Genomic DNA, 13,853 nt, shown 5'->3' on the forward strand with positions numbered 1-13,853 from the left:
TTATGGGGGGATTTAGTGTTATTATCCATTTACATAATTATGATGCTATCAAGATAAACAAATCAAGTATTTTGGGGCAACATTGTTTTCTCCAAAAACTCCTTCGTGTGGGCCTATGGCTTGCCGCGCCAGGCGTGTGGGGAGTAAGCCTACGTAAAGTAGATGATTTTTACTCCCAAGAAGCCTACAGGCTAGGTACATGTAGGAGAGAACTAGAGGGGAGGGCCACTTCCATTCACGAGTGGATACCATGCGCGACCATGGGGTCTCGAAAAGGACCCTAAACATGTTATTTCCATATTCTGAAAATGAACCAATTAACAAGTATTGGCGTGTGAAACCCTACCCTTAACAAGTATTGCAAACAAAACGATACTCTTGGCAAATATTCCCTGAAAATAACCCCTAAACAAGTACGGGAATGTTTTATTGTGACGGGTCCTTCGGTCGTCAGCTTTACCTTATGTTGTTTAGTACGACCCCACCTTCTACACCTCACGTAAGTCCAGGCGCGTAGCCAGGGGGGGGCGGTGGGGGCGGTCGCCCCCCCCAAAACGTCCCCAAAAAGAAAAAAAGGGAAAAAAAGAGAGGAGAAAAGAAAAAGGGAAGGGAGGAAAGGGGAGAAAGGTATCTTTGTGTTTTTTTTTCCTTTTTATTCTTTTTTTTTTCTTAAAAGAGAAACTCCATCACTCTTGCTCTAAATTTATATATGAATTTTTCTTCCGCGCTGCGCGCGGTTAAATGACAACATTGCAATTCTCCATTGTTTCCCCCACCCTTTCTCTAACCCTGTTTTTCCACCTCAGGTATATGTGTTTCTTACCGGTTAAAGTTCAAATGTATCCATTAGGGCATGGAATTAGAGTAAGGCTACGCCAAAGTATATGAAGTTATCTTTTTTTTTTAATTGATCGCGCAACTTCTGGTCGGGTCGGCTCCGGGCGGGTAAAATTTTATATCAATTTCCACCTCCATAAAGTCAACTTCTCCTGCTTTTCAGCTCATTACCAAACAACCATAATTCTGGGGCAAACAGGTTCCTAAAATTCGCGTCGTATTAAATAAAGTACAATATAATTTTTTTATCAAATTCTATTAAACTTTATGTCATTTCCCTTCACATTCATCTCCTGCCCTGTTTTGCGCCCTCAGTTTGAAATGTTTAATGAGACTTAAGTTTTTTATTATTCAAAATGAAGCACTTCAGGATAAGTCAAAGAAATTAGGAATCCTCTTTTTTTTAATTTAATTTCAATAAATCACAGAAGTTTCAACTTTCTGCGCACTATTCCCTCATAAAGAAGTTCAATAATCTTAGAAAATCATTTTAATTAGAGCCGATGGTGGTATTAGACGTATCTGCATTATTTTGATGAAACGTCCGCCCTTTGAAATTTCACAATTTCATTGCTCTGCGCGGGGCTGAATATCTTTCTCCCGGCATATATACACTTCTTCTCCTCTGTTTTGCGAGTTAAAGATATGCACTGTCGCTAAATTGTTTGTAATCAAATCTGATCTTTCACTCTTAAAAATGAAGTGCTAATTCAGCTCTTAAAGAGCGTGTATAGTGACTGCACTTCGGAGTGCTGTTTTGTCTAGTTCAAATTTGAACGAGGAAAATCAGCACTCCGAAGTGCAGTCACTATACACGCTCTTTAAGAGCTGAATTAGCACTTCATTTTTTAGAGTGTTCCAAGGGAAGTATTCAATATATCTTTGAGAAGACCCTTTAGTCGGGACCCTTTTCATGGCAAAAAATTGATAAAACGCTTTAGCTTCCGCGCTTCGCGCGAGGGTATTATTATTTTAATTTCCTCCAATGTATTCCTTTTTTGTGCGTTCACAATCACTTTTAAAAAAAAAATTAAGGTTCATGAAAACAATGTTCAAAATCACAATGAGTCAACTGAATTGGAGCTGAAATAGGCACTAGAGACAAGAGAGACGGCTCCTTTTCATTTTAATTTATGAAACACCAAAAGCTTCGCGCGGGAGGGGGAAACTCCCCCTCCCTGCACCCACCCCCTAGGGAGCGCGCTTCGCGCGCTCTTTAAGTGTTGGCACGCTTCGCGTGCATTTACCGCCCCCTCCAAAATGAAATCCTGGCTACGCGGTTGCGTAAGTCGGACTCTAAACACGTAGTGTTAGGGCAAAAAGTATATCCTTTATAAAACATTTTAATTTTGCTTTATCATCCCCACAAATTTGACCCTAGGCTAAACACGTAATTTAGGCTAGGGGGTCCTAGCGAAATAGATACCCTTTTTTCATTATTTTTGTGTTTTAGACACCCTTATCACGTTACGTATGTAACGTGCCCTATTGTGAAAAAGACATCCTTTTTACGTGTTTTTTTGGTCGCGCATGGTATCCACCCGTCAATGCAAGTGCCCCCCCCCCCCCCGGGAATTTCCCCTTTTCGTTTTTTGAGGTTCCACTTCCAGTCTGTGCCTTACAGCCTTGATACTACCACTCGTTAGACCATCATCCATATAATCGTGGTAAGTGCATAATTTCTGTTTTCACAAATTATCTTGCAAGACATTTTGACCATAATGATACCCTTGCCCAGGCCCCATGAGTATGAGTAAATACACGGTGAGCTCCTGGCTTGGCGCCGGCCCGCGTCCCTGGGTTACCTGAGTTAAGCCCAAGCTGCAGCTGCTAGCTAGCTGTGGCTTTTTGACTTTGTCCGCCGACTTCGCTCATCATTTCGCTGGATACGCAATCCGGCTGCACGGCACGGCGATGAAATGGAATAAAATATAGATATTCGTAGGCCTACGTTTCCAACTTACCTTCCTAAAATATTTTATATGTCCTCAAAATACGTTTTAACAATTTTCATGTTCAGAAGTCAGTTGATTTTCTGTAAATCGGTATATTATTTCCCCAATTCAATTTATGATCGGGAGCTCCGATTTTATGGTATCTTGGAAGAATTAAAAAAAGAAAAAGAAAAACATGAAAAGAAAAATGAAAGAATGAATTTTCTTTCATAAAATATCTCATAGATCGTCGATCAACAACCTTATCGTTTTCGGGAAGTAATCCCTCTATTGTTTGCTGAAATCTCATTCCTCAGTTTTTTTGTTTCTTTTGTATTTAAATGTTTTGTTGTTGTTGCTTTTTCATAGAAAAAAGGAATGAATATACAAGGAATAATATAAAAAAAATAATAATAGATAAAATTGTTACCCTACTTTTTATACAGTGGGTGGCAAAAATAGTCAATCATGACTTGTTGCCAAATAAAAACAAGGAATGGAATGGAATGGAAAGGATATGCTTGTATAAGTCTAATGTGAAAAAATATACACATAATATGTATGATATATATACATGTATATTATCAAGTGGTGATAATTGAAAGAAAACTAAGGACAATATCAAAGTAACCCTCTCAGATGAAGTCACTGGTTTTTGGCGTGGCCAGGTTTCCCCTTTGGTCTTTCAGGGTGATTGGTTGAATTAGAGAAGAGCGATCTCACCTGGAGATCGCTGACCTTCCCAAAGGTGTACTTAGTTTTATAACAAGAGCAGCAATTAACACATTGCCCGTCTAAGGACAACCTAAAAAGATGGGGGAAAAGAATGAACACTGATTGTAATTTATGTGGGAACCATGAAACACTTTGTCATATCTTGAATTCATTCTCCATAGCATTAGACCAGGAACGTTTTAATTATAGGCATGATAGTGTGTTAGGGTATACGGTATCCATTATGAAGCCTGCTGTTGAGGAAGATCAACTGCAACTCTATGCTGATATTCCAGGATATATGATAAATGGAGGCACAATTCCCGCCAATATAGTAGCAACTATCGAAAGTTGTCGAAAACAATGTAAGAAAACATGTAACTTTAGGCGAGCTCACTGTCCCTTTTGAACCCAATATAGATGCAGCACGGAAAAGGAAAAATGAACAGTACGAATCTCTTGTGTCCGATTTTGAAGATAGGGGTTTTAGATGTTCACTAATTTGCTTCGAGGTTGGGTCGAGAGGTCTGGTAATAAAAGAAAACAAAACTCAAATCTCTAAACTTCTAAGGTCAACTGGTCACTCTGTCAAAATAAAGAACCACATTAGATTTATTTCCAACATTGCAATATTTACCTGATATGCAATTTACAATGCTAAATCTGAGCCTACCTAGACTAAGATAAATTTACTTATGCCAAGATATTCAATTCTTGCCTATTGCAGGAACGTTATTGATACAAACTACATACTTACCTTTTAAACTTATGTAATTAATTCTCTATACCTCATCTTAATAATGTTACCGTTACGACTTGAATGTAGAACACCCCCCTCGAATTATGCTACTATTAAGCCTTATTCAGCAGCGAATGTTCCTGCACTTACCTTAATATCAATAGCAGATTAACATGTGAGAGAATGTGTATACTTTTAAGCTTTGCCGTGTTCTTATTCTTATCATCTATCTCTTTCTTTAGTTCTCATTCTTACCATCTCTCTTTCTCTCTCTATCCCCTCTCTCTCTCTCTCTTTCCATCTCTTTCCGTCATTCATTCTTAACCCCTATCCTTTAATCTGCCGGATGTCGATTTGAACTGGATAATGCAATATGTATAGATTAAGTTTAGATTTATGATCATTACTTGTAAAAACTTACTCAAATTTATCTGGTTCACATTTATAATTAATTAATTGAATATCAAAATTGTTCAAATATGCGATGAATTTACAATTTTCCAATGAGTTTCTTCTCGAATTGCGCACTTCACTCATGTTCTGTTATTTGTACAATGTTTATACTTATGTTCCGTCCATGTATCTGTTACAAAGTTATGTTCACCCCTATGTCATGTTACCCTGTATCTCATTCGACAAGAACTGATATCATGGGTTTATATGTCTATTACCTTTGTTATATGATTCATATGATTTATCAATAAAGAGATGATTTAAAAAAAATAAATATATATATAATATGTTCTGCAAATGTAACTAACCAAACCCATAAGTGTTTTCACCTTGTTGTTGTTTAAAAGAAAAAAAAATCATTTTTAGATATTAAACCCATCTGTAAGCACAGGTACACTAGCGCCCCTCTTCTATCATGTCTATGCATGGGTGACCTAGGAAATTTATGTCCGAAAAATCGGCATAATGTACCGTGCTGAACGGTATGATTCGAAGGGGCAGGGCAAGCGCAACTTGTTGGAACTGGGATGAAGATATCGGCTTGTTTTTTTTGACAAGAGTTACAACAAACTTTTGTATATATTTTTCATATTAGAAGGATACACACGAAAAATATTTCATGTATACTTCATTTTTATATATGTAGACTTCAGATTGGTAATAATATCAGTATGTGAGAACTTAGTGGGCAGGCGAAGCGCCGACAGATATGCTGTCATTAAGACTGTACTCATTAAATGGATATGTATCTCACTGATTAAGTAATGCGAGTGCGAAGCTCGAGCTGAAAATTTTTGATATTCAGACCTAAAAAGGGGGACATTATAAGCAAATTTGGGTAATCAAGATACGTGCCTGTACAACTAAGCAAACAATGCAAGCGCGAAGCGGGGGCTGGATTTTTTTTGCATATATTGACCCCAAACACAGGTATTTTAAGGACTATTTTTTTAGGAATTTATGACGAGCATCTGGATGTGATACAGTGCAGGATCTTTAGGTATAACTGATGCACCGGGTTAATTTCTCATAATCTCAACATATTGCTGATTTTGTTAGAATTGCACCTAAACACACGAAGCACTTTTTGTAGTCATCGTAATCATGAACATAATACGTATCTCACTCATCAAAATATTGCGAGCGCGAAGCGCGAGGTGAAAATTATTGAAATTTAGACTTGAAAAGGGGCATTCTAATGCTTGTTTTTAATAATTCTCTAAGACCATACGTATTTCGCTAACCAAATGATGCGAGCACAAAGCGCGAGCTGAAAATTGTTTACATTCAAATAAAAAAGGGACATTTTAAGGACTGTTTTTAGGAATTCATTATGAGCAGACATATCTCAGCACTCCACTTTTGTGAACGTAAGCGGACAGGAAATGTTTGATATTCAGATCTTAAAATGGGCAATCCCTATAAGTAGTCATGAAAAAGAAGCTTATGTCACGACATAAAACAATAATAACTCCAAGTGCGAAGAAATATATTTGGTGTATATTGACTTGAAAACGGGATGGTTTAGTACAACAGGATTATTACTCATTGAATAGATAATGCGAACACCAGGAATGATGAACACATAAGCCCTTAGCAAATTATCTTTCATAAAGTTATTTAAACAAATCTGATGTAATATAATTATCCAATAATCTTGCCCCCCCCTCCCACTACGTTTCCCTTTCTTTCTCCCTTCCGTTTTTTTTTTTGGGGGGGGTGGGGGCAGTCGTATCCCCCCGTGGTAATGTTTATTGTTATTGAATAAAACCATTAATTCCTTTCAGAAAATGTTAGAAACAAATTGATGGAAAAGGAAAACAGTCAAGAAAAAAAAACAGAAAAGAGAGAAGTCTTTTCCAGGTCAAATTTTAAAGAAGTTTCGGCTCGCGCCTGGCGCGCTCGTATTGATCTAGTCCTGACATATACCTCACGGTACTACCTAGACATGTTTTACAAATAAACTAACAAATCCGTCTTAAGAACTACTCCCTTCCCTGCTGGCATACAGATGTGGGGCTTGGGGTCATGGCCTCGGAACGTTTCATGACCAAAAAAGGGGGAAAAAAGAAAGTAAAGGACAGGGGGTGAAATATGATGCATTCTTTCATATCATGTCAAAATATATCCCAAAGTTAGATTATTTTATTGAAAAGTTCAACGTTATTTCTCTCTTGCTTCGCTCTCTAGGGCAGCTGTTTGTGAATTTTATCCAACGCTTAACGCCATGTCTGGCCCCATACATAACTTTAGACTCGTTTCACCACTGCATGACCTCCTCCTCAAACTAAAAATAAACCCTTACAACTTGAGAACAACAAACTTTGTTTCCCAACAATGAACACCGATTGGCACCCATGACAAGCGCAGCTTAAATGATTTCATAACCACCCCCGTAATATATTACAAAAAATGATAAATCAATCAATGCAATCAAATAAAATGGAAACGACATACCACAAAACTCAAATATAAGATTAATCTTTTTTTATAATACATGAACGATATATACAGAATTCAGTAAATAGATAATATAAGCATGTACCATTACAGAAGTAGCATATTCGAAAAGTGAAGAATATAATCATGATAATGGGTGCTATATCCAGGAGACAGTATCTGAGAAATGAGTTTTCGAAATGGACCCGAACAAAGTTTCGCAATCACTACGCGGCCGCTCTCTACAACGCTCCAACATGCAAGTCAAATCACAAATAATGGAGAGCTGAGAGGCTTGCGTCGAAAGTTGGTGGACCGGGGCAGCAGCGTCATCTCGTGACTCTGGACGATGACATATTTGCAATTGTTCGTCCGGTGCAGATCACCGAATGATCTGCTGTCCTGGTACACCGATTTTCGACAAAAGCCTCTCAGCTCTTCGATGTGATTTGACGATTTGACTTGCATTTTCAAAGGAATTGGTGCGTTGTAGAGAGCGGCCGCGTCGTGATAGCGGAAACTTTATATTGTCAAACCTATCCCCGGGAGAAATTCATAAAACCAATTCGAACACTAATGGTGTAATCCGTATAACCAAGCTTGCAACCCTAAACCTTACGAGAAATGTAATCAGGACTGAAAGGGCGACCTCTTTTCTTAAAGACGTCAACGACATCTGACTGTAAAAACGGGTACCCTTCTAGACGCACTTTTCCCTCGGCTGTATATATAAGCAGATTCGGTGTACAGAGTGACCTTCCCATGTTTTCACAGGGCCCCGTTACATAAAAGTAATAGTAACTTAGCCATCCAATGGTAACTGCCATGGCGACAATGTTGACTATCAAACCAGAGCCAATGATTTCAGGGGGGGGGGTACCATTAAATAGCAAAGTTAATATAGTAAATTTGGCCCTGGTTTGCAAATTGGCTTATCACTAATTCATTTTTACAGTCAAAGTAAAAAAATATAGAAAAAAATATTTTTACAAATCTTTTAATGAATCATTATAATTCTCTGCTTCGGGTACTTCCTGATCGCTTCTTGATGACGAGAAGCGATATAAAGATGCCGACACTGATCGCCTGCAAGACGCCGAGAATATAAAATTGTATCTCAATGGATTGCGTCAGATCGTACAGCGATCCTGTAAAATAGATCAAACCCAATAAGAGAGAACAGTACCAATAACATCAATGAATAAAATGAAAAATCATGAATTGAAAATATTAATTCACGTTGTTGTAGGCGAGTCAAACAAAATTATCTCCCCCCGCATAGATGACATAATTATCAAACAGTAAATGATACGTTTAAAGATAGGCTTACTTTGGTACTCTTATTATTATCATATTCTCTCACTCATAACCCTTTTCTCAGCTAAAATTTTGATATCTTTTCATTTCTAATGAATTATTTTTAATGGATGGATTTTGAAGGGTTTGAATGTATCATGTTCTAACCCACATGTGAGACCCGTACTAGCCAACCCCCTTCGTCCATTTAAATATATCAGCTCCACATGAATTTCCACTTATATTCGTGACGACCACAAGCCTGAGCCCCCCCCTCCCTTCCCCCGCTGGCGATTTTGTTGTTGTTGTTGTTGTTTTTTGTAAAGTACTTGTGCATCGATCCGACGCGAGAGGGCAGTGGGAAGACGACATAATAGGCTGTTTTGGAGACTTTGATTCAGATAGCAAATATTGGCCTTGTATTTTTTAGTCTTAATTTTTTTAGAGTCTTAATTTTTTATTTTAATAATTCTTTGAAAAATCTTTTTCCACGAGAATGGAACCTACATTCGTCCATGAACTCGACTGTATAGGATTGGCTTACGGATTGAGCCACACCAATCGAGCTGATTGATTGGTCGGAAATTACACTGTAGCTTTCCGTTTCGTGTGCCATGAATATTCATAATAGACATAGTCTGAATTTATATCGTCATTTTCACTGACCACTCCCGTCTGGTGCACAAGTACTAACGAAAACAATCGTACCGCTGCCCTTTTGTCATTCCCCACTCCAATTCAATCTTGGTGTGAATTCTCCCACGTAGTTGGGTCTCACTTGGAGCCATAACACCATGATTCCTTACCGTATCATCGGATGATGTAGTAAAAAAAATCTTAAAATTGACATACCAGTAATGTAAGCAGTTAGGACTGCACTGACGCCTTTGCAAAGATACGAGATAGAAATCGCGGCGGGAAACACATCTTTCTTGACGACGTTGGCAATCAATGCTTCAATTAGACAGACACTGCCATAAAGACCGAAGCCCAAGAAGAAGGAACAGACAAGGATGTAGGAGTAAGCCGTCCCCAAGGGCTGAATGAAGAACATCAGAGATGTCAAAGAGCAAAACAGAATATATTGACCAGACACCCAGGTCGGATGAAAATACAAGATGACAGTGCTCAACATTCTCGCAACCAGGCCTCCGACACCTCCCATAGTTCCCACGAAGACTGCTTTGGATTCAGGGATTCCGACAGAGATTGCAAAGGGTACGATGAAAATAGTCCAGCTTATGAGAGTAAATGCAGCCAGGGTGTCGCATGGCAAAATGAAAGCCATGAAAAACTTTGCTTCTTGAAGGAATGTCTTTAGATCTGACAGCAGTCCCAAGAATCGTCTTCGTATGCCGACGAGATACCGATCGATGTCAGCATTTGCATCTGTGCTCTTATTTTTGAGGATGGAGGAATATTCAGTGTTTTGAGGCAGATTGTGACACTGGCTGGTTTGATTTACATTTTTATCCAGAGCAAAATCTTTGTTAGTTAAAGAATCGGTACCCATGACCTCCAAGAGATGTTCACATGCTGGCGCAGGTGGTCTCTTTTGCCTTTCCTCTGGCAATTTTAAGACAAGACCGAATGGTAACATGTTAAGGCAAAGGCCACCTAAGCAGAGAAGGGCTTGGTGTGGTCCGTAGGCTTCGAGCAAGACATTAGTTAGGATGGGCAAGATGAGAATTCCTGTCAGGGAACCCATAAAGACAAAGGAGCTGGCGAATGCAAAATCTCCTTTAAAGTGACCATGTAAACAGATGATTGCTGGAACTAATATCATACACTGACCAATACCTGCAAAAGAATAGACAAAATTAGCATTGGATAATAAAGGATAGAAACAACTTCAGAATTCGCTTTGTCATCGCAAGTGGTTATATTTTCTATTAGATTTGATCTATGATTTTGAGGGATTATGTTTTTACCGAATAGAAAGAAGAGGCTTCCTAGAGCCGAGGTTGTATGTGCGAAGGATGACGTTGTTATGGCAACTGCAGCTATCAACCCCCCAGCTGTTGAAATCTTGGTTAGACCAATATTGCTGGCCAGTGGCTTCACAACTACCGCTGTAATATAAAAAGGGAAATATTGTCAATTTTTCTGCACTTGTTAAAAATAACTTAAGCAACGCTGTTTACTATGTCAATCACACAGTAGTTGTTTAAACAAGTGTTTAAAATCATTAAAAAACCATGCTTAAATTATTGATAATTAAATATTTGAATTTAAACTTTGTTGTTTAAGATTTTAAACACTTGTTTAAAATGTTTAAACAACTACTGTGCGATTCACACAGTAAACAACGTTGTTTAAATCATTTTAAGTGTGGTAACTCTGTTAGACCACTTAAACCGTATCTGAATCAGAACAACTCTACTTACTTCTAAATATACATCATTTTATTCTAATTACTCACTGTCGGCACAACACCTACTTCTCCTGCCTAGTTCCAATACCAAGTACGAAATTTTAGCCCCCCCCCCCCTTGGGGGCACTAACATCGATGAGTGGATACCACGCGCGACCAAAAAAAAACACGTAAAAGGATGGGGTTTTTTTTCAAGATGGGGCACGTTACGTATGTAGCGTAATAAGGGTGTCAATAACACTAAAATAATGAAAAAATGGGTATCCATTTTGCTAGGAAAGCTACGTGTTTAGGGGCAAATTTGGTAAAAAAAAGACTAAAATGTTTTATAAATGATTTCTTTTTGCCCCGTCAACACTACGACCCATATTCTGAACTCAGTTTTAAATTAAACCCTGGTTGTGGTTTAAGTATGGGCACAAATCACTAACGGTACACATCCGTTTTATTAACTGATATGACACTCAAATCGTTCACAATTGTCTAGGAATGATAACTGAAGCATTTTGAAGTATCATTCTTCTTTATGAAAATGAATAGTAAACATAAGAAATATATAATATACACAGAAATTTTGAATTTTTGGCTCCCCATAATTTTAGCACAGAGTTAGACCGTGGTCTAAGTTTAAATCTGACTTCAAAATACGGGCCTATGTGTTTAGAGTCCGATTTGCGCGAGGTAAGGGTGGATGGGCCCCCCTTGGGGGGGGGGGGCACTCGACCAAAAAAGTGGTAGGGGTGTGCCGCGGGCGAGACAAAAAACGGGGGCCCGGGGATGGGCCGTTCTTTACCCAATGATGTAGGTAATGCCGGAGGTACAAAACCGACGACCGACGACAGTCCGTGATATAACTAATATATCGCTGTACTTGTTTAGGGGTTCAATATAGGGTATACTTGCCAAGGGTATTTTTTTCAATACTTGTTAAGGGTAGGGTTCCACATCCAAATACTTGTTAGAGGGTGCATTTTCATAGTATGGAAATACTTGATTAGGATGCTTTTTGAGACCCCATGGTCGCGCATGGTATCCACTCGTCAATGGAAGTGGCCCTCGGGTAACTTCTAACCTTTGATATCAGTGCACGATATAGGTGTGTTTATAAAGAGTTTCGGGTTGATGATCACTGATCATGCCGATTGAAAATAATCATCCGTAAAGGCACTTCACAAGGCCAAAGGAGTGGAATGAGTAAATGTCAATTTTTAAAGGATTTAATTGAGTCCAACCTGGTATTCAGTTCCAATACCAAGTAGCCTACTAGCTGGCCAAGGCCAAGGATTTCAAGATTACATAATTCCGAGGCAAATACCAAAGACTGCCCAGGGTCAGGTCGGGACATGGCCAAGGACTTTAAGATTTCAAACATCTGAGGTCAAGGCCTATGGGAAGCCGATAGTATTATGTACATTTTAAAACAAAGGGTATACAAGTTAAAGCTTTCAAGAGGTCAGTCAGATGCTTGCCAGATTTAGCAAGAACCCAGCTATTGCGATCCAAAAAAGTCCAACAAAAACAAAAATATAAGCATTTCATAATATCGTTAGCTATGAACTTAAGGCACATTTTCAAAACCTAGATATGTATATTATGGTCTTATCCTTTTTCATTTCAAATAAACATTTATTTTCCTCCATTTTACAAAGTTTCTTCATTTTTTAAAACAAGAATTCATATGAAATCAATTACCATAAAGAATATAAATATATACAACTTATGTGTACAGAAGAAGGCGTAGGTCCCTAGAATGCTTGTGGCAGGATACGCCTGTGGACGTAAAGGTATACAATACACAAAATACAATGCAAAGATAAGTGGCTAGAAAAAGAGAAGAGAAGAAGGGAAGACTGTCAAGAATACATTTTTATATGATTTTCTTGATACAAAAAATCATATTCTGGAGATGTTATCAACAGAATAGAATTTTATAATACATATTTGCTGTTACCTTGATACGTATGTACATTAAGGCCTATAAGATATTTAGTAAAATGTGTAACTTAACCGCCAATGTGTGCCACTGTCCACGGTAAAGAAAATATGACGGCAACAGTTGCAAAATTGCTGTCTAGCTGGAAAACCATGGGTGTGAGTAGAACTCCAAACGCTTTGGTAATACCAGCTTCAAGAAACAGGAAGAGAAATGTTACCAACAACACGATATGACGATATGGATCTGATGGTGTGTCGTCATCATCAATCCGTTCTCGACTGGAACGCGTTCTTGGCGCCATTTTGATAACTGTCACCACCTTCGATTTTCAATGAGATACCAAAACGATACTAACTAAGGAGTCCGGTTGTTTTGTTCGATCAGGCGAAATTCTAACCTTTGATATCAGTGCACGATATTAAATAGGCGTATTTATAAAGAGTTTCGGGCTGATGATCACTGACCATGGCGATTGAAAATAATCATCCGTAAAGGCACTTCAAAAGGTCAATGGAGTAGACTGAGTAAATATCAATTTTTATGGATACTTCTACAAGGTTAGTTGTTGAAGGAAAGCAAGTTATTCCAGTTCCCAAACCAACAAAGCGTCTGAACTAAATGACTACCGACCCGTTGCCTTAACATCGATCGTGATGGAATGCTTTGAGAGGATCTTAATGAAACTCATCCTCCCAGTAGTTTCCCCTGTTACATCAGTTAGCCTATATACCAACCAAAGAAATCAGTTACGGACGCTGTACTGACATTAGTACACGAGATAGCTCAACATACAGACAAACTGAGGTGTTATTCTAGGGCCCTTTTTGTAGATTTTTCTTCGGCTTTCAATACGATACAGACACACATTCTTGTTGATAAACTGAATGATTTTAACCTTCATCCTAAGATTTCTATTTGACTAGCAGCATTTTTAATTTTAACTAATAGAACCCAACAGGTGCTCCCAAGTATGCATCCTATCAGCACTGATGTATATCTTTGTATACTAATGATTGTAACTCAAATAACGGAAATGTAAAAATACTAAAATATGCTGATGACAAAGTAATTCTAGGCCTGATGAAAAGTGAAACTGGTGATGATAGTTATCGTAGAAGTATTGAATGCTTC

The 13,853-nt window shown here is 38.3% G+C and overlaps 2 protein-coding genes across 4 annotated transcripts in view; both read right to left on the reverse strand.

Moving 5' to 3' along the window:
* Positions 1-2,938, reverse strand: part of LOC121406985 (pirin-like protein) — an 85,638-nt gene extending 82,700 nt beyond the window's left edge. For 2 of the 3 annotated variants that reach the window (XM_041597861.1, XM_041597879.1), the window contains exon 1: positions 2,806-2,938. The gene's annotated coding sequence lies outside the window, so the exon portion shown is untranslated. Of the gene's footprint in view, positions 1-2,801 lie in introns of all 3 variants that reach the window. The other variant, XM_041597868.1, reaches the window with a different exon arrangement.
* A 5,186-nt stretch (positions 2,939-8,124) lies between these two features.
* Positions 8,125-13,612, reverse strand: LOC121406857 (monocarboxylate transporter 14-like). Its single transcript, XM_041597761.1, has 3 exons — positions 12,795-13,612; positions 9,265-10,484; positions 8,125-8,264 (listed from the first exon to the last, which is right to left on the reverse strand). Exons 2-3 carry the CDS (start codon positions 10,196-10,198, stop codon positions 8,125-8,127), a joined length of 1,074 nt encoding a protein of 357 aa, XP_041453695.1. The 5' UTR covers positions 10,199-10,484; positions 12,795-13,612.
* Positions 13,613-13,853: the final 241 nt, after the last annotated feature.

Source organism: Lytechinus variegatus, chromosome 1 (genome assembly GCF_018143015.1).
Source record: "Lytechinus variegatus isolate NC3 chromosome 1, Lvar_3.0, whole genome shotgun sequence".
NCBI classification, from domain to species: Eukaryota; Metazoa; Echinodermata; class Echinoidea; order Temnopleuroida; family Toxopneustidae; genus Lytechinus; species Lytechinus variegatus.